The sequence below is a fragment of the Pseudopipra pipra genome, chromosome 7 (genome assembly GCF_036250125.1).
Source record: "Pseudopipra pipra isolate bDixPip1 chromosome 7, bDixPip1.hap1, whole genome shotgun sequence".
In the NCBI taxonomy this organism is placed as follows: domain Eukaryota; kingdom Metazoa; phylum Chordata; class Aves; order Passeriformes; family Pipridae; genus Pseudopipra; species Pseudopipra pipra.
The window spans coordinates 17,715,464-17,736,054 of record NC_087555.1 but is presented as its reverse complement, the minus strand read 5'-3'; the positions used below and the strand labels follow the sequence as shown (position 1 = coordinate 17,736,054).

Sequence of the window (20,591 nt, the reverse complement as noted above, 5' to 3'; positions counted from 1 at the left end):
AAGAAAGGATTTTTCATAGCAGCAAGGAATTTGCGGGAACCTTAGCAAAGTGTCAGGCTTCAAAGTATTTAGATCAGAATGGTCTTGTCAAGACTGGTAAAAGTCTAACTCACTGCTTTAAAGTCAGAGGTTGTTTGGGATTAAAGTGCCAATGTAAAAAATGAAACAAGTGGTATTTTTGAAATATGTTCATTAAGTAAAAATAAATAGCTTAATGTTAGAGTTCTAAAAGCAAAATTTAATAAATTAATATATGCATGCCAGATAAAAATACAAAATTACAATTGAAATAGCAATAATAATAAAGGAACACTGTTCAGCATTGCAGATTTCACTGCAACCACCATAAACATAATTGAGAATTACTTAAAGTAACATTTAAAGTACAACTTTGTTTCTGATAAAAACAAATTACTATACGATGAAAAAATGGAAAGAAACCCAAGAAGAAATCAGTCCCAAAAGTGGAAGAGAATAATATAAAATGTCAATAAATAGCCAGAGGCTCCATTTCACATAAGTTGGCCTTCTTTTTAGTATCAGAAACCAATTACATAGAACAAAAAAGCAAATTCACAACAGGTTTACACGGAGAAACATGCTGAATTACAATCACAAACTATCCAGAACAAAGATGCTGCACCAGTTCAGTTGTTTTCTTCATGGAATGAGTCTCACCAGAACAGGGAGAACAGGGAGCAAATCATGCACTAGCTTTAGGCTTTTTGTTTTTTATTTTACCATGATAAACACCCATGATTACTAGTACTGGAAAGTATGTGTTAACCTTTTTCAACATCAGCTGAATGGCACTACAGAAACGACAAAGAGTTCCTTCATTTTTATCCTGAATACACCAAAAGCTCTAGCAAATATGGAATTCAGTGACAAGAGCCATTAAATGACTTTAAAATATTCCTTCATCCATAGAACACTGTTGCTTCCTTTTTTATTACAAAACCCCCAAAATATTCAAAATAAAATGTCTTCATTTTTTATAAGCATCTCCACCACAAGTCTCTGATAACGGATGTCATTCAATGCCGCCATCGCATCCAGCTCTGGCGCTCTCATAAGAGTTGGTCCAAAAACTATGCCCAGGTTCTCTGCACTCATCAGATTTTCCTTTTCATGGAGTGTTACTCTGTAAAAAAAAAAAAAAAAAAAAGTGATTTTCACATTTCTTTTGTGCCAAACTATGCCTACATACGCTTGAAAACCAAGAAAACTGGACAGAAATGTGCGCCTTTTCCCACGGAAAGGAATGTGTGCCCTTCCCCAAGGAGAGACTGCCATTTCCAGCAGGTCACATATGGGAGTGTCAGGTGAAACACCTAGAACTGAGTGAAAGCAAATGCTGTGTGGGTTTGTGGTGAGTCAGTGTCTCTGTCCTCCTGCCATGCACACAGACTGGGCTCACTTGCATTGCATGAACAAATCCTTTGGTATACAAAAAATAAAACCTCAAGGTTTTTCTTCCATTTTTCCTTTTCTGCCTTAACTTTTATTTAAAAAGTCAGATGATATTACCAAGCTGCTGTGTCTCCAGTCTGTAAATACTCCAGATTACCTGATTGTCTGATTACCTGAATTCAGCAGCAAGACAACAGCTCGCAGCTTCTTTTAGCAAAAGAATTAAAAAGTTGAAAAAGACTGAATTTTCTTACCCTTCTGCCTTATCATTCACCTATACCAGAAATATGATGCACAAAAGGAACTTGCTAAATAGAGCAGCAACAGCTACTCTTGAACAGGGTGAGGAAAAATTTTCTTCACACTTCACAAGCTGTAAGGTGTGTTTTTTTGCTCCCATGTCTCTCATCCCTGTGTCCATTCTAAAACACTTGTTAGAAATGTCATTGAAATAAATGGACAAATCAGGCAGAAACGCAGTAGCTGAATTTTGCCTGAGGCACTCAGCAGAGTCAACATATTCCTACTTGCAGAAGAACTACAAAAAGAAAAAAGCAGAAGAGAGCTTAAAATAAAGTATTTTTCTAAGGAAAAGGAATGATTCTTAATATTGATAATAAGTTCATGTTACTCAAGAAACTAAAATGGATACTCTAACATGCTACATCAATTTTTTCCCCCCTGCTTTCCTGAATGAAATAGAATCTGTGCTGTTGTACTGGATATTCATCTGTCAGACTCTCTTTAACAATTTTTCAGCCTACTAACCAACTTCAATCATGTCTTGGGGAGCAGGAGAAACCTCACACAGAACTTATGCTCCTACAGTTTTGAGAAGGTGGCAGGTAGAACAAGAGGCTCCGCAGTAATGAGGCAGAGCTCACTGGACACGTGGCTGGAGGTCCAATTAACACTTTGCCTAATCAGCTCAAGCCTAGTGCCTGAGATGCTTTTTAGGGTGTCAGAAATCTCAAGGGTAGATGAGATTTAGCAGAAAAAGACACCAGTCTATAACCATTAAGCTGTATTAGTCTCTTGACCAGGGAGTGACTTATCACTCCCAGAGGTACGAATGGCTTTTTTACTGTAAATATTCACTGTAACCTTAAATATAGAACATATTTGTTAGGCAGATGACTTTTGTGTTTCAACACTGTGGAGTTTTTTTACTTATTTCCTTCAAGTACTTTAAGACAGATAAACTCCCGTGCATGAGTATTTGCTGTTGTGCACACTACCACTCCCTGCCACAGTCCCTCTCAAGGATTTGGTGGGCCTTGACCAGACTTTTTGGGAGGTGCTAACATGGACTGATTGCTAAAAATGAGTGGCTTAGAGTTCTTTCCAGCTATTCCACCTACCTCTTCAGATGTGCCATGAGATATCGTAATGTTTCACAGTGTGCAGGTGGCAGCAGCTTCAACGCCTCATGGAGAATTTCCAGCTGTTCATCCGGATCGGTGGTTTCTGAAACACAGATGCTCAACTGTCACCACATGTACAGCCAGAATTCACACACAGAGAGGCAACAACTGGTCGCCTGCACAGAAGACAGGGTCTCACAGCTCTGCTGGATTACTCATAGCAGAGGATTTGCCTGCCCAAAATGGTGCTCAGAGCACCATCAGGATGTGACTAGTTTTGGACAAAGAAAACTCCCCAAAGCAAACTGCACTCCACTGAAAGATTCCCTGCAGCCTACTAAAAAAATTCCTCCAGCAATCCTTGCTGACTGGACTATTTCTGCACAAATAATCTACAGGTGCAACTCTGGGAGAGTACAAGGTACTGGGAACTTTGCCATCTGTGCCTTTGGCTGTCTCCATACTACTTGGAAAGAACCTTCTCCAGAGGAGCAGTAAGGCCAGCATCCAGCCCTTGTTTTCTACCCACAGCTACTTCACACCCTTCCAGGTGTGGCTGGTGTGACTACTACATTGCAGAGATGCTTCAGGCAGCCAGGATGTTCAGGAGAGATGTTCCAGCTGGGCTTACTGCTGTGCTTGCAGACCCACCTTCTGCAAGGCCAGCCCCAAAGGTGGCCTTAGGATGAGTGCTTATCAGGTTATGAAAACACTCAAAATGGACAACTCCAGAAACAAATGACATCTTATTTCTAAACATTTCCATAAATCACCTTCTTATTGGCAACATACACCCAACAGACTTTAAATAACACTGTCAAGTACCAGGGATTCATGCAAGGCGCACAAGTGATGTAATCCATGTGTGATTAAAAGGAAGCATTCCTGGTGACAAAGGCAAAGAAAAATGTAACCACGATCACGTAGCATCACACAGTCAGACCGTAATGTGCAGTGCATATCTACTCCTGCAATCCTTACTAAATAGGGCATGCAGGGTAAGAGCTGATGGAACAGCTATTAAATTAATAGGACAGTACAGCACAAAAAGGAGAAGAAAATGAGAATGAAAAGCAGGAGCAAAATGTGTTATACTTACTTGCAGACTCTATAAACTTTGGGTAGGCATCATACGTGATGAGTGGAATTGGCAAATCCCTGAAGTACAGTTTAAGTGCACCAGTGATAATATTGATATCTTCATACATATTCACAGAAATATCAGCTTTTTCTCCATCTGTGTGGAGAAGGCACTGACATTAAAGCCTTGGAAATGTAAACAGATGTAAACAGCATTCAAAAGAAAAATAATAACTTTGTTAAGCAAACATTATTGAAACAGACATGACTACAGATTTTGGTTTTTAGAAGTATAACAGAGTTAACTGGATTGTGAATTTCATCATTCCAGGGTGAAAACCTCAAGCATTTTATAAAGAAACATATCCTTTCTTTGTTTCAGATAATTACTAAAAAATACAGTTTGTTGGATTTTTTCTACAAACTTGCCTGCCTGATCTAGCAGAATTTGTCTTGTATTAATGTGTGGACATTTAGCCATTTCTGAACACACTGTGTTGCCAAACAACACATTTGTCAGCACTGAATGAAAAATCAGGGGAGTCTGGGGAAAAAAAGCAAAAGATAGAAATCCAACTTTGTCCACAGCCCCCCATTTTTATAGGAAAAACATGTGTTCACCATTTAGCTACAACATACTACCTACTCTGGACTGCAGCGGATACAGATCGAGAACTTGGCTTCCCCAGCACATCCCCACCCTGCTAACACTGCAGAGGAGACAGATGTTGTCTGAATAGGTCCAGTCCTCCAGAGAAACAGGAAAGAGAGTTTCCAGTACAGATTTTGGCCTGGATTTCTATTGGGATAGGGGGACTGCAGCTGGAAAGCTTTTAATGTTCCCACTGCCTTTTCTCAGAGAGAAGAGTTTGTTCTCACTGACCTCCTTTTAGTCTGTAATAATTCAAACTTTGTTTGCACTACTGCATTCATCTTATTATTTTGGAGCTTTCATCCAGAAAGATGGATTTAAGTTGCACAGCCCTCTTAAGGCAGTTCACCACTTACCCTCTATCCCTCCCCCAGCCCTCTGAGCGTAGTTTTACTTGCAAACTAGGGCAGTAGTTCAGAAAGCTTTGTCCTTTCCTACACACATGGTTACTGGAGCACAGATACTGATGGAAGGAGAAAAGTAGATTTTTTTGTAATAAAGGCCACAGTGAAGCTGATATGCTTTTCTGACGGGGAGTCTCCCCTCCTGCCAGCACAGCCGTCGGACTCCTTCAGACCACTGATGCAGTGGAGCATGAGACACAGGCTGTGTATATTTAATACATCAGCACAAAGTTCCAGCATGCAGGAAAGGCTGTACCTCTGTCAAATGCCATTTTGACATCTTCGATAAGATCACTAAATCCTGAGACTCTGTATAGTCCTTCGGAATTAAGACCTGCAATGAACATTTTAACAATATTAAAATTAGTCTTAATTTTAGTTTCCTTCTACCCAGGTTCTTGCCAGGTTTTTCATTTAAGGCAGAAAAAGCAGGCATGTTTTAAAAGCCTTATCAGGTTTTTCCTCTAGAATGAAACCTTATCCTGGTTTTTAACCTTGACCCTTGCAGTAGCTGTCTTGTTATAGCAGCACTAAATTATGTTTACGCAAATGATTTCAGAGCTGAAGAAACATATTAAACCAATTACAACTGATTTAAAAATAACTGAGATTAACATACTTGATGATTGGTCATTATTTCAGAATGAAAACAAATATGCTAATTCTAGAAAAGGACACTCAGTGTGGATATGGGGAATAAGCAAGAGGGAACACAATTCTAACTGCCTTTGTTTTACCACACTCACTTAATTTTTTAAATAAATATATTACTGGAAAGTTAGGTGCCAATATATAACTATGAAGCAGTAACTGTCTATTAAGCAATTTCTAGCAGAATCTATAAAAATTATAAATGGGTATGAACCATGAAATAATGCAAAGTATAATATTAGCTGTGCAGGGTAATTGGCAGTCATAAAATGTCTTGTGCAAATCTGTTTTGAACAATCATACATTCAGCAAAAACCCAGATGACCCAGATCAATCTAAATGGATTATCAGCAAAGCAACAGAAGTCCATTAACGATGCCTTACCTCTAGATTCAATTTCCCTAATGCACATGTCTACTACCATTGGTCTCTTAGTGAAGTGTGCTTTTACTAGTGTGGTAAGGTCACAGCTGTACACTTTTTTGACATGCTTCAGGTCTGGCTTGCAGTCATTTGGGACCATCTTGGAACACTGCTTGTGCACGTTTAAACCACAATCTGAGGGAAAAAATGAAAATATGATTAGGCTGGTGTTCGGTAAAAATGTATCCCAAGGTCAGGACTGTGGAGTATGAACGGCTCCTGCAGGGTCTGACCTCAGCTCACAACTGTTACTTCTGTTGAGGGCCCTTAACCATCAAATGTGTGAGGCAGGGATAGCCCTGAAGTAAGGATTTCCTACCCAAGATGTTTTTCTACCCCTAGAAGGTCTAACACAAAGTGACAAACTTTCCATATGGTTTTTCGAATGAGGAGCTAGGGCTCCCCACAACTATTACATACATTGCTGTCATGACACAGACTCTCTTCCCAAGTTACTGGGGATTTCCCAACACTTCTATCTTCAATGTAGTCCTGGACTCTGACACTTTGGACATCTCCTGGGGGAGATGAAGGTAGGGACTGGGTTACAATCAGGCTACAACCTCTCTGCAGTGTGTGCTGGCAAGGCAATGCCAAGACCTGAACCCCTTCAGGGACCCCTATGCTCTGGCCAGGTATGGCAGCCCTCGCCTGTTCCCCTCTTTGGAAGGGAGCTGTAAAACAAACATGGGGGTCACCACGCTGGTTGGTGACTTCTTGCTACCAAGCAGCTGACAAAGAGTTTTGCTAAGTTAAAGTGGCTGGAATTTTGATGGCATTTCAGAGAGTGTTTCTGACACAGTGTTGTAAGGCACCAAAATGATTCTTTTTACTTTAAAATTACTTAGGAATATTAAAAAAAAAAAACCCAAACAAATAACTCCACAGCTTTATTGTAAACATATGGAGAATGAGAATTAGTTTTAAGTGAAACTTAATTGAGATCAGGGTATAGGAAAATATTTTTCTGCCTAAAACCCACCAAGAATATAATGTTTAGGGTTTGGGAAGGAAAAATCTAGGAAAACACCACCAATTATACCGTGAAGATGGGAAGAGCAATACAGCACCCCTGAAGCTAAGCCCACACTGCAATCAGCACCATGAGGCAGCAGACCTGAGGCACTGGCCCTGTGTGACTCTGCTTTTGCTGCCATCTCTCCTCTTCTGCAATGCAGACTCATAGGTGCTTGTGAGGAAACAGCACCTGGCAAGAATGGGAGCACATCGCAGTCAGGGTGGTTGGCATGTTCTGCTGGGCACTCCATATACACCGGGACTCCAGTGCTGCAAGCATTTCTGTACCTCACTGCACTGCCATCTGGAGAGCCCTGGATTTCTGCAGGATTAAGGGATGTAGGAGCTTGAAGGATCAATGCCTTGATGAGAATCTGTACTTTCTTCTCCCACTGCAGTACTGGGTATCTACTGAGATTCTGTTCGTATTTCATTCCTGTTGATTTTGCCAGTATTTGTATTTTCATTAAAGCTCCAGATTATTTGACTTCGTTTTTTCCAACACAGCAAACCCTAGAATTCATGGCTAAGTTTAATTTCCACTAAGTCTGCTGCAGCCTGCTGCTCAAAGCACTTTGTTTACTTAAAAGGCCTGTAAAGCAACAAGATTTGTCACTTAGGAACCTCTGGATGCAATTAAAGTTCAGTGTGTCACCTTCAATCAGTCAAAACTTGCACAGATCCTGATCCAGATGAAATGCCTGATTAGAATTCTCTTTAGGTATTTCTGTGCAGGAGCAACTTCCTTCCTTGTGAGGAGCAGGTAATGCACACGTAGGGAACTGAGAACACTGAATTTCCCTCCTGGTTGTGATTCTGTGCTGCGACCCCCTCCGTGGGCAAAACCATACAACCCAATATGCTGTTACTCCTGGGGGTACCTTGGGGCCCACCCTGGGCAGCCTTGGTGGCTTGCCCTGACCCACAGCCCTATTCTGGGCTCACTTCAGCTGCAACACATCCCAGTGGGCTGCCTGGGAGCCCCGGGCAGGGGCAGGCACCACTGCTGCCCCTCCAGGCGTGGAGAAGTGCAGTTTGGTCACTCAGGTTCCTTCAGTGTTTGCTAAGTCATCTCATTGGTGACAGAGCAGAAACAGTAACAGTCTTGCTTTCACCCGAGCACTTATTTAAATCCCACATTTAATCAAGCACTCTAAGACCCCAAACTGGAAGGTGTGTGAACATGTACTTGCCCAGCATCTCCCTACCTATGGTTCTTGGGCATGGAACGAAACTCTGAGCACCCCAGCCAGTGCAGGCAAGGGGAGCTCCACCTGCACTTTAAATATCTATGCCTTCTGCTACATTTTGCCTGAACTTTGAAAAACCAAGTCCCTCTGTGCTTTAAATAGGGAACCCACATTCACTGGAAACTTGTGACCTGAGCCCTTTAGTGTGTCACTACTTCAACTGTAACATGGCAAGGAGAAGCTGTTCTTGTCTCCTCTGGGTCTTGTAGAAACAAATTCATTAAATGTTTGCTGAAATGTGGAGGAAAAATTACTCATCTTCGGTGTAAGGTTTGAATCCTCTGTCATTAGTAAGACTAGCACTTTTAAAAATAAGAAGACAAAATACTGAATAAGTGTTATTAAAGCAGTCTGCTTTCAAAATATAGATGAAGTTGTGGAGTAAAGATAATGAGTAGTCAAATAATTAGAGGCAACATCTTAACACACACACAAGGGAAGCAATCTGAGACCACATAGGAAATCTTAATTCTTGACTTCCTTTACTTTGAAAGTGTAACTTTTCAGTAACAGTATTTACAAATGCAAATATAATTATTGTACACAGAATTCCTAAAATTGCTGCAAAAAGCACCTTTTCCAAAATGCATGAACTTCTCTAGCATGTCTGGCAAAAATGATGTCTACAAGACTGGAATGGCAGCACCACACTCATGAGGACTCATGAACGGTTCTGTGTGTGCAAATTAGCTGCTTCACACAGACAGCAATATAGCTCAGAGTTATGTTTCTGGGAATCCAAGGATAATTAAGAATAAAATATAAAAAAAAAATAGAAAAAATCATACTCCCAAGTATCTTACACTTGACTTAAACCAATTATGGCCTTGACTGAGATGATCCTAATTATATTTATATACAAGAAAATTTCGATTCATTAAAATCTCTAACTTACAGAAATGTTTTCAGTGTGAAAACCTTGCTTCTGACAATAATTGTGTTATTGCTAATCCCATAGATTCAGATGGGCTTTTGATCTGACCTCATTAATACCAGAATAATAATTACAAATGCAGAAGTCAACTTTTCTCCTCTCTCTTTTGTTCTTCCTTTGCATTTGATTAGATTTTATGTACCACCCCATTGCTTAAGGGCTTCCCAACACTCCATGTTCCCAAACATTTAAAACCTAGAAATATTTCAGATACTTAATGTTTAGAAAATGTGTGAGCATTATGTTCAACATTATTGGGCTATGTGGTGTCCTTCTAATAACCAAGGCTTTTTGCCTCTTATGTAAGCGTAGGAAACAATATTACTTTAGCAATTCCACATCAGTAAATACTTCTATGAAATTTCAGTGAATTTGCATAAGAAAAATTGTATTTTTCCCAGTAAAGCAGCTGAAACTCACCAATGCTGTGCTTCCTACAAAGTGGGCCTCTATCCCCAACTAACAATACTTCATGAAAGGCAAAACATCCATGTCTTGGTCACTAGTCCCTGGTTCAGTTGATAACTAAGCATAATGTCTTGCTAACTCCAGCAAGGTAGAAAGCTATGGCAGGAGGTCAGTCCTACCCTCCACAGAGCACTGGGAATTTGCTAGTTTTGTACTTAACTATACTCTGCTTACTTGTTAGCACTAAAAGACAGGAATTATGCTGCAAATTGAATATTATTAGATAAAAAATGTCCTCTGTTCTCATTGCAGATGCACTGAAAGCTTCAAACCCCATTATTTTAGAACCAACTTGGAAGAAACAAGAAAGCCAAGTTCTGAATTCCTCTGCGTGCTGCTGCATGGTGATGTCTTGTTTACACATGAGCTTCATGATTTGGCCGAGTTCATTAAGACCAAAAGGATTAATTTAATTTCCAACTGAGGGTCTATTTACTTTTCATTATGTCAAAACAAATCCAGAATAGTCGAATTGGTGTAGCAGCTTTACTCCGGATCTAAAGTAACCATGAACCTTACTCATTCCTTACAGAAGTTCATCAGCACTTAAGAGCTGGCTGGGTATATAACTTGGTGAGGAGCTACAGAAAAATCCCCCTAAAGCATTGTATCTGCTGATATATATACATCTGACATAATAATATAGGACAGATGTAAAAGATGCAGTCATGAGCCCTTGCAGGTCAATAGTAAAACTTCTTTGGTTAATTAGAATTTCATCTCAAATAGAGATAATTTCTAAGAACTGGAATTGTAAGTCACTCTTACTATTGCTTTTTTACAGTGCTATGATACTGTGGCCAACTTTCAAATACACCACATGTGATCAAACCCAGTGCAGTCATAAATTCAAGAGCTTATAGGAAGTTTGGAAATTTAAGGGGGGTGGGGAGAAAGTAATTTTAGATGACAGGTTTAGAAGTCTGTGCTAAGCTGCCCTGGCTTTAACAGCATATTGATCTAGGAGTTCAGGTGGGCTGTGACATTACTTCTAGGAGAGGTACTAAATTTACAACCAGCCTAACAATAGTTTCCTATGATGCCTAGGAAAAGGTTTGGTAATGTTTTAGAAACAGCTAATACTGATATTAGTCCACTGGGCTGAAAGAACAAATAACACGTTCATATTAATGCCTGAGCAGAGCCAAAAGATATATGTACGTTAATACTGCCCCATGAGCACACAATATAAATATTTGCAGAGACTAAAATACACCTAGCTGTCACCTTTTGTTGTACTGTTTGATTTGACTTCCATCAGTTTTAGATTTCCTTTGGTTTATGATTTACTGGCTAACATGGCTGCTGATCATGCTCCATTGGAATGATACCTTACGCTACATACATCACTCTAATTACATTTCTGAATTATCCCAAAGAAAATCGATGCATTCTATCACAGCTGAAGAACAGCTTTAAGAGCTAAAAGGTAGATTTACATCACCCACAAAAAGTTCCAAAAGACTCTTCAGAGGTTTATGGTAAGTGTAGGAGAGTGGGAAGCATGGAGCTGGGGTGCTGGCATCTTGTCTTGCCTTGGGCTGGTCCACTGCAGTACCCACCAGACAGGGTAACACCCTTACATTTGGTGAGCTGACACATGAAGATGATGGGCTGTACACAAGCACAGAGTATTGGCATCGTTACTTTTGCAAGGGTGAACAGGTTAGAAATGAATTTGCTCTCATACATCACTCATGAGCTAGTAGCTTTTCTTTAATAATTTAAGGCTCTTTTCTGTAGCAGAGTAAGCAATGTTTTTGTGGGATGCACAGTATTCAAACAAGCAGCAACCCCTGGCCCCATGTGCTGCACTTTGTGCTTCCAAGCAGAATGCAGCAGGGTGCTGTGAAGGTCTGCCCTCTTCCTCCTCCTTGGCAAAGCTGTTGCAACCTGGGTGGCCACACTAGAGCTGCCACACTGCCTCAAATATGTGTTATTTGTTAATGTGTGATGCACATCTGGAAGCAACCTTGGTCCCACCAGTCTTAAGCCACTTCATTAAGCACCCCACGGCAAAAATTGCTCCCTAAAACCTGCTTTCATCCACACCACTATATCATGCACTACAGGGCACATCATTCTAAGAATGGAATTTCTAGAAGGGAGCTAGTTACTTGGCAACAAAATTACCTAAAACTACAGAAAAGTCAGAGCTTATGAAAAATGAAAAAAGCCCATCAAACCAGCCAATTCCCCCTTATCTCAAATCAAAATAATACATAATATCTGTGCTTCCACAAGCTGGACACGTTTGGTGGCAGTGGGCTGCTGGCTTGCTCAAAGTTTCCAGGTCTGCGTGGGCTTGAAGATAAAGCTGCTTTTAGGACTTACAGTTTCAAGAATATATAGCTCCAGAAGAGCTTCCCCATGGGAACGGCTCTGTCTGATTAGCATTTTAAATTCTGGAGCTCATTCCTCACAGGAACACCACCAGATCCCGAGCTGGTGGAACAGCCTGTCAGGCAGCTCACATCTCCAAGAGCATCACCACCTGCTGGGGGTAGGCAGGGACTGGTCTTCAAACAGTACCCTTCCCACAGCCCTGACCCCTGTGGCATTGCTTTGCTCTTTTGGCCTATACTGGGCTGACCGTCTGTGCCCTGCATTCTACAACCAGCAGATTCTGGGTGCACATCTCAGAAGGACCGTGGATGTGTTTTTAAGGCACAAGTGTGGGCAGAACGGGAGCTTTTCATGACTATCATCCAAAATACCTTGAGAGTGGGCAACACGATGAGCCCACTCTGCATTTCCCTTTGCTGACTTAAGTCACAAGATTGTCAGCCAGTCTTCCAGGAACTAAAAGCATGAGCATTCTGCCTACAAAACTATCGCCTTGGGATGCACAGGCTCCTTTGTGCTCTCCTTCATCCTTACACACCAATGGAGGAGCACAGGGCTGTCCAACACAAAAGATTTCATAGCAAGGCAAAACAAAATAGCAAAGGAAATGGGGCAGTTGTACATCTTTCAATTGTTGGAGAAGGAAATGGATGAAATGGGGAAATTAAACACTTAAGTAGTCATTCACAAAACAATCCCGCTTTGAGACTGTACTTTAAAAATTCTGAAAATGAACCACAGGGCTTACTGTGCTCAGGGCTGGCAGCAATATTGCTTGGGCTCAGCTAGTGGCAGCTGCTTGCCTGCACATTGATAGTTCTGCTGCAAGTTTATCAGTTCTCCAGTGAGAAGTTACTTGCTCCAAGGAAAGCAAAAGATAGGCAAGTGGTGCATGAGTGGCAAGCTGAGATGGTTTAGAGCAAATCTATAAAGGCAGCAGAAATGGTGCTTCCTGTACAGCCTCAGAGGGTTGTGCTGCCAGGTGTTACAAGGAGCAGCCCAAAACACTATCAAAGCATCCAGTGAAATAGATTTAAATAAAATTATTTTTAAGATAAGCTAATTAATGCTTTGTAACCAGCCTGTTCCAAAGAAACCTTTTGATTAAATTGCTTATTCAATAAAGACAACAATCAAAAGGGTACAGAGCAAGGACTTAGAGAGTTCTGATGAGCTGGACACATGCAGCAGCTTAATAAATCTACTAATCTACTTGTCTACCAGTCCACTTGGGCAGTACACTAACAGCACCATTAATGCTCTAGTTTCTGAGAACACACGTTATTCTCTTGTCAGTGTTACCAGGTGTTACATGTTCGTATCATTCACAGAATGAACTCCTTGGTGCACATCTGCAAATTTTCTTTGAATATTGTTAATAGTTTCTCTTCTGAACACATTTTGGGCAACAGGATGAGCCCCATGAGGATGGGGGAGCCTTACATGGGAGAAATGTAATTAAGAATATGTTTTTCTAAGTTCATGCACTCAATTTTGAGCTGGGGCAAACTCTTATGCCTTCACTAGCTTCTACTGAGCTTCAATGTTCACACAAGGTGGTGGCACTATAATTTCAAATACTTCTTCAGTAATTTGTACTTATGGCAGAAGCCTGAAGAAAAGCACACTAGAGATGGAGCATGCCATCAGAAAAGGCAGGTTCCTTGCATACAGATGAGCCTTCATATCACAAAATTTTTAAGGGCCTGTGGCTTGGATGCAAAAGTTGGAAGTATGACCCTCAGGCAGTAGGGCAGATGCTTATTTTAAGGATTCACTCTAAGGAAGCAAATCTGTCTTTAAAGAAGTTGATGAAATAAAGATCAAATTTGAGAGAATAACATCTAAGGAAAAAGAAACTATTCCTCTTCTGCTAGATATATCTTCAGCAGAAGTCAGACCACATATTATGTCCACCAATTAATGTCCTACAAGATCCAGATCCTGGACATCACCCAAGTCTTAATTTTGGAAGACAATGAAGTTCTTCCCATGTTTGGTGGCTTGTATTAATCCCCAAACTCTTGTAGTACAGATAGCAGCCAACTTCTTACTTCAGCTAATAATCATCCACCAGCTGTCCAACGTGCTGCCTATGTTTATACCTTGTCTTTATGGAAGGAAAAGATGCGGTCCTCCTCCTTTGTCTGCCATAAATCTTGAACAAGGATAAGCTAGGGAGAATCCACCTTACAGGGGTTAATCATACAGGACTGAACCTGACAAGATACTGAACACGCTCTGCCAAAAGACAGAGAGGGACACATTCAGCTATGCTGGACTGGACTGGAATAAAGCATGAATCAAGTTGAAGTTGCTAAGGCATCCTTCTGGTTGCTATGGCATGTGTACTGTTATGAATATTTAGTTCTGGTTTATTATTTTTCAAAGGATTGGCTTAGTTTGTGTAACATAAACTATCAGCCATTAGAAATAAGCTCCATTTTTTCCAGTTCCTCCTCCTTTCTGAAATGGGTAACATTTGTCTTTGTTGTCCAGTCTTGGACTGTCTCACACTTACCTTCTTGCATGTTTTTGTGCTTTTGCAGAGAATAGGATTTAAAATGGTCAAGAGCAGTCCATGCAGTAATCCATTTCTATTTGTTAAACTTACCACTTCTGCACAACAGAATCCTTTTGAGATGTGCAACTGTTTGCTATAAAAAGCAGATGCTTTAAAAAGTATAAAACTTCCTATGATCCATACAGTTTTGCTCATAGGTATGTCCAATAAAATGATTGTACAGACCATCAAACAGACTTTGTGGATTTCCCTGGAGTGGCATTGAACCCCATTTGAATGCAAGTAGGCTGTGTCCTGCTAAAAGTTGTAATTTTTTTGGAGTACAAATCCACTGAAAAGCAATGGCCTCATGTGGCTCCTAGTTTACCGTGCCTCATTGTCTCCATATTAAAATAGCTCAGTTCAGAAGCAAAATGATTACCTTTTTTTTTTTTTTTAAAGCACTGTAAGACCACATAAACTCAGCCAAACTCACAACACTCAAGCCTGAGCTCTTCCACACTAGCACGTTAACACTGGTTACACAGGCCCTCACTATATGTCTGTGTACCTCCAGGTCTGTACAGCTTCGGGCTCGGCTGCCCTGCACAGCCTCAGCTGGCAGGAATGGGCAGATGCTGCTGGGAGTGAGACACAGACAAGGCAGAGCAGGGAACTGCTGATCCTGTCCTGCCATCTCCACCTCCACAGGGCTCTGCCCAGGGTCCCTCTCCTCTGCCGAGATGCTGATTTGTACGAAACCTATGAGAATAAAATCCTCTGGGAAGCCCTTGGGAAGCTATTGTTGAGGATGGCCAGTGGCTCAAAGCCAGCCTTGTGGTGAGGGGAGGACAAGCCAGGTGGGTCAGCTGCAACCCATGCCCTTGGGAAAGCCCGACTCTTCTGCTCCTCAACCAGAAGCGAGCCAGGCAGGACACACTGCAGCAACCAGACCTTCTGGGCTGAAGGAGCACTGCTTGGCACCCTCGCTACCCCATGGGTCCTTCTCACACCCCAGCTCATGGTGCTGCACATCAGCAGCTTGTCCAGCTGTGCCCACGACCTTGAGCATGGCTCAATAAACCTCAGCATCCTCCTGCCCCAAAACCTTGCTGTCACTCCAGCAAGAAAGTGTGGTTGTACGACATGGGATTTAAAAATATACATAAGATCACAGAAATTACTGGGAGCTACCAACAGTGACATGAAACCTCACACAAGACAGAAAACCCTAATTATAGTTTCTGAACCTATGAAGTCATCTAATACACATATGTTCCTCTACTCTGCAAGGAGGAAAAAGGACACATGCAGTACTTATTACCATTCTCATAAGAATAAAAGAAAACCAGACTTCGGAAGCTTTTCCAAATCTACAATTTAGAAAATCTGCATAAATCTAGAAAATCAGCTCTACTTCATAAAAAAAAAAAAAGGCAGTACAAAATCTTTGGGTTTAATTGTAAATGCAATAGTATTAATTTTCCAGTGACATGCAGCATTGCAAGTCTTCATACTGTTTGTTTTTATTGTTTTTGTGGATCAAAGTTACCAAACACTGATCTGAAAAATACCTGATATCTCTCCTAAATACCCTAACTGAGGAATCTGAGGCAAGGAAGGAAGGAAGATGGCACACTTACTGACTCAAGCATCGTCAAAAAATGACTAATGAGATAACAGTTCAAAACCAAAATTAAGCTTCTTCTTTCTCTCCTAGCATTGTACACCCTGTGTAAAATCAACAGCAGTAAAAAGCACAATCTTCATTCACAAATGAAGGATGTGGCTGCAACCCCATATTCTTAGTAGAGGGAAAATACTGAGAAAGGAAATGCCATTTTTACATAATCATGTCTTAAAACAGAGCTGCACTCTCTAATTCATCCTGGACAGTGCAGAGGCTACTGATAACAACAAAATGTTGCATTCAAATAATTATCGGTGAAGAATTTAAAAATATTCCAATTCTACTTGGCTAGAAATTATTTTAAATTTTACATTATTTCACAGTTCTGTGACAAAAAGTCTTCTTATTTGCTTGAGACAAGACTTCAGAAAGCCTTAGACAGAGCAGATTTTCTTAAATTAGCTTGAAAATTCAGTTTCCAGGGCAACGTATGCAGGTCTTCATACATCAACATCTCTTTGCACCATTTTTATAAATATGGTTCCTTGCTAGAATATCATAAAATACTTTTCAAATACAGTGAACTCTTTTGACCACTTTGATCCTTTTTTTTTTGCCTTTCAAAAAAGCTGACTGTCCTTTCTTTTCAGAAGAATCTTATCAATAATATTGTAAACTGTTCTCCTTCAGAGAGGTTTTATCACAGAAACGCTCGCAGTGACACCCATGCGTGTAATAGATTTCTACCAGCACCTGAGTGCTTATGTAACATTTCAGTAGGCATCCCTTATTCATCATCCCTTTTCTTACCTTCTTTTCAGTTTGCAAGTAGGACTTAAGGTCTGTGGCATGGTGGGAGTCTGCTGGTTTACATATAAAATTAACCTGAATGTCTATTTCAGAGCAGTAACATGAAATTTGCTGATGCCCACCTTGCACATTAAGATCCTCAGTGACTTTCTCATACCTACCAATACACAGAATAGTATAAAAGGAATAAAACTAATTATGCATCTATCTTTTTCATCCTCCATTCTAAAAGGGTGGAGAAAAAAAAAAAACCCTTAAGGATGATTACTGTTTCCTCTCCATGAGTCCTTGAGAAGTGCTTTGTGTAACCCCAGTGAGTTACTGAAACAGGTACCTGAAAACATCAGCAGCATAGTGGATACACTTCCTTCTTCCATTTAACAGGGGCCTGATTGGAACCCTGCCCCATGGTGTTATGGTGGAGAAGGCAACATGTTACATAGCTACAACATCAGGATTGTCTTAGGAAAAGAAGACTGAACAACTGTTACCTGCACATTTTACTCCCTGAGCAATGAGGCCCCACATGAAGTTGGCACAGTATTCACACCAGTGTGGGCCTCTGAACGTGTGCACCTGGAAGAGAGTAGCAGAGAGAAAAGTTACAAAAAATGACCCAACTATTTCACAGTATCAATGTGTCTCAACAGGGCAGAATTCCTCTTCTTAGAAGGCACCACATGCAGTTGCTGGAAGCTTCCCTTTATCACTGCAGGAAAGGAAGAAAGGAACTAAGAAAAATTTAAGAACCAAGACTCTTGCAGACTCATGGAAAACAGGAGTTCTCCATCCTAGGCCATCCAGAGCAGCAGAACTGGGTCTGTAGGGGTCTGCTCCAAGACCAGACAGGGCAGAGAAGCAATGGCTGGGCAGAGCCCTTCTCCTGCCTCTCGGCATCCCTCTGTCTGAGCAGGATTTTGGCCGCAAGGTGAGGCTTTTGCAGCAACCATGCAAGAGTTCACCTTTCAATTTAAAATGTCTTCTCCCTTCCATAAGGTACTGTGTGAAATGTGTAGGGGGCTGCAAGATTTCACCTCAGGTGGAGGGAGTCCTGCCAGGCAAAAATACTAGTGCCACACAGAAATACTGCAAATGCGCTTAGAGACTTTCCGGTTTAGAATAATTCTAAAAGGAAATTAATTCTTTTCAGACTAAGGCTACATATTGAAAATCCAAAATCCAAAATGGAAAAGAAGAATCCACTGAACCAGGAAAAAAACTAATCTACAGAAGGAAAAACACCCGATGCTGCTTTCATTCCTGGCTCACATGCTCGTTACAAATCCTGCAGCCACCATTAACTGCTTCTGATTTTATTCTGATAAAGTTCCTGCTGTAGGAAACCACAGGATTCTTTACAGAGAAAATCATTACTTCCTTAGCCAGTGTAAAAGGCTTTGAGCTGCTATTTAGAATAGACAGGCTGACAAAAAGAATCAGTAACTGATGATCATAAAGAAATGAAATTTGCAGTGAAATACAGTAAAAATGCTTTAGGCTTAAGTCACTTGGTTCTCCAGAGTTACTGCGCGGGTATTGGAGCGGGCATAACCTCACACTTGTGCACTGCCTGGCTGGATCAGTGTGGAGCAGAAGAGAGATGGAGCTGGTGGAAATGTGCGTTCCTAAAATCCGCACAGGGCTCTGGTTATAAATACCGAAAGGTGAAGTAGCCTGACTGAGGTCCAAGGGTCACCCACACCACTGACATAAGAGGCAGCTGGATCCCAGCTGATACTTGCCCCGACCAAGTGACAACCCAGAGCAGTTCAGACCACATTTCAGGTTTGGCTAAAGGAAGGTCTGCAGCCTCCTGTGCCTTTGCTGCCTCCAGAGCAGCAGTAAGGTAGATTGCTGTGACAGCCTGCAAAGTTACTTGCGAAGTCACCAAGTAATTCACATGCCCCTCTTGCTAAGCTGGGCTTCCGATTGCCTCCACGGAAGCATAATGGTGCAAAGCGAGGCGGAGGCTGCCTCCCCCGGCACTGCCTGCTGCCGTCCGCACCCACTGCCACGTGCCTTTGGGAGGTGCAATGTGCTCCACCAGCCCTCTGCTCCCTGCAGCTCCAGCTGACTTCTGCAAAGCAAATGATGACAAGATTGTCAGCAGCTGTAAACTCCACTTTCTTTTTTCCTCTCACCACAAAGCCATTTTTCACAACTTTCTCTCCATTTCCCACCTGCACTACCCACATCCTCTTGGCTTTATTCCTCAGTCTCGTGTTTTTTATTCAGGTCTTTGGCAGTATTTCCTTCCCAGAATACGAACATTCTAATATCCTCAAGCAAAACACTGTCTTTAATGTCTGCAGGACTAAGAACTTTTTCAAGGGGAAAAAAGCACCTCATTTCAGTTACCATCTTTTTTTTGGGAGGAGGAGTGTGTCAAAGTAACATTCCCCTCAAACCCCACTTATTTAAAATATTCTCAATAATTCTGTTGAGGAATATTGAAACAAAAAGTGACATTTCAAAAGTCTGGACCACAAATAATTTCTTTTTAGAACACTTCTCAGTTTTATAAGTTTTTTTGTTTTATTTTGGCTTTAGTATCTCTGATTGCAAAGGGGGGGGATTTTGTCTCGTTCCTTGAAATGATGACATTTTGACTTCCTTCTTTAGGCAGAACAAGAACAAATTCTGACACATTAATATTTCTCTCTAAATAAAAAGAATTATACTATCCTACCCTATGCCTCTCTGGTTGCTGATTTCAATTCATCAAATTCACCAAACATGCTATTTGCTGAAGCATTTCTAATGCTGTCCTTAGGTGCTGAGGTCCTAACGTGGCCTCTCCAGAGCTGTCTCCAGCACTGATACTCACTAAACCTCAGATGTCCAGTCTCTTAATTGGCTGTTGTTTTAGCAGTGAACATCCTTCCTTCTTGGCATTTTGCTCCCCACTGTGGTCTGCATGCTTCCACTTCCTCCTGACTCTCCTTAGGAACTCTTCTGCAGAGTCTATCGCATCCCAAATCTGCCACTCCAATCTTTTGCCTCCATTTATATTATTATGACCTTTTCCTATGACCTAAGTTTCTCTTATGTGTCTAATAACTATGATCCACCTAGATACAAACAAAAAATTACCTTTCTACCACAACCAGTTCCCCTAACAATACCCTGGCTCTCAGCTCACCCCTCAAAAGGGCTTACATGACTCATCATCAACTTAAAAATGACAAGGACAAAGCAGACTTTCCTTTTCCCTACCAACACTGCATGTATTGGTCATACTTCACAAGACCAGGATTAACTATGCCCTTCAGGACCACTGTTTCAGCATCATTAGCACTGTTCTCTCATCCCATGCAGCCAGGCTTCATCCAAATATTGAAATGCCTTTCCATATCATCAGTGAGAAGATTTATCCAGAGCCTGCTCTGCTTTATGCTGCCCCATCCAAATTACTTCTTCTCATCCATTATTCTGATTGCAAACTCAAACAGATTAAAAGGTGAAGGTAGGGTTTTCTGTGTCCCATAATGCTCTACTTTGCTTCATCCTTTATCTGACATGCAACAGGGAGGTTCTCTGGCAATATTAATCCGGAGGCCCAAAGGTCATGTTGTCCTTCCACCCCTGCTGTACACAACCCCGCAAGACCAGCTCTGAAGTCTCTTTTGGGGTTTCTAAGCAGTGT

The 20,591-nt window shown here is 41.2% G+C and overlaps 1 protein-coding gene across 2 annotated transcripts in view; it reads right to left on the bottom strand.

The window, feature by feature from the left end:
* Positions 1–217: 217 nt before the first annotated feature.
* The window catches only part of CHN1 (chimerin 1), a 98,358-nt gene continuing 77,984 nt past the window's right edge, over positions 218–20,591 (bottom strand). For both annotated transcript variants that reach the window (XM_064660779.1, XM_064660780.1), the window contains 6 exons: positions 17,437–17,521; positions 5,949–6,122; positions 5,170–5,247; positions 3,877–4,014; positions 2,775–2,880; positions 218–1,144 (listed from right to left, as the gene is read on the bottom strand). In XM_064660779.1, coding sequence (XP_064516849.1) covers positions 973–1,144; positions 2,775–2,880; positions 3,877–4,014; positions 5,170–5,247; positions 5,949–6,122; positions 17,437–17,521 — 753 coding nt within the window. In that variant the 3' untranslated portion in view covers positions 218–972. The remainder of the gene's footprint in view (positions 1,145–2,774; positions 2,881–3,876; positions 4,015–5,169; positions 5,248–5,948; positions 6,123–17,436; positions 17,522–20,591) is intronic.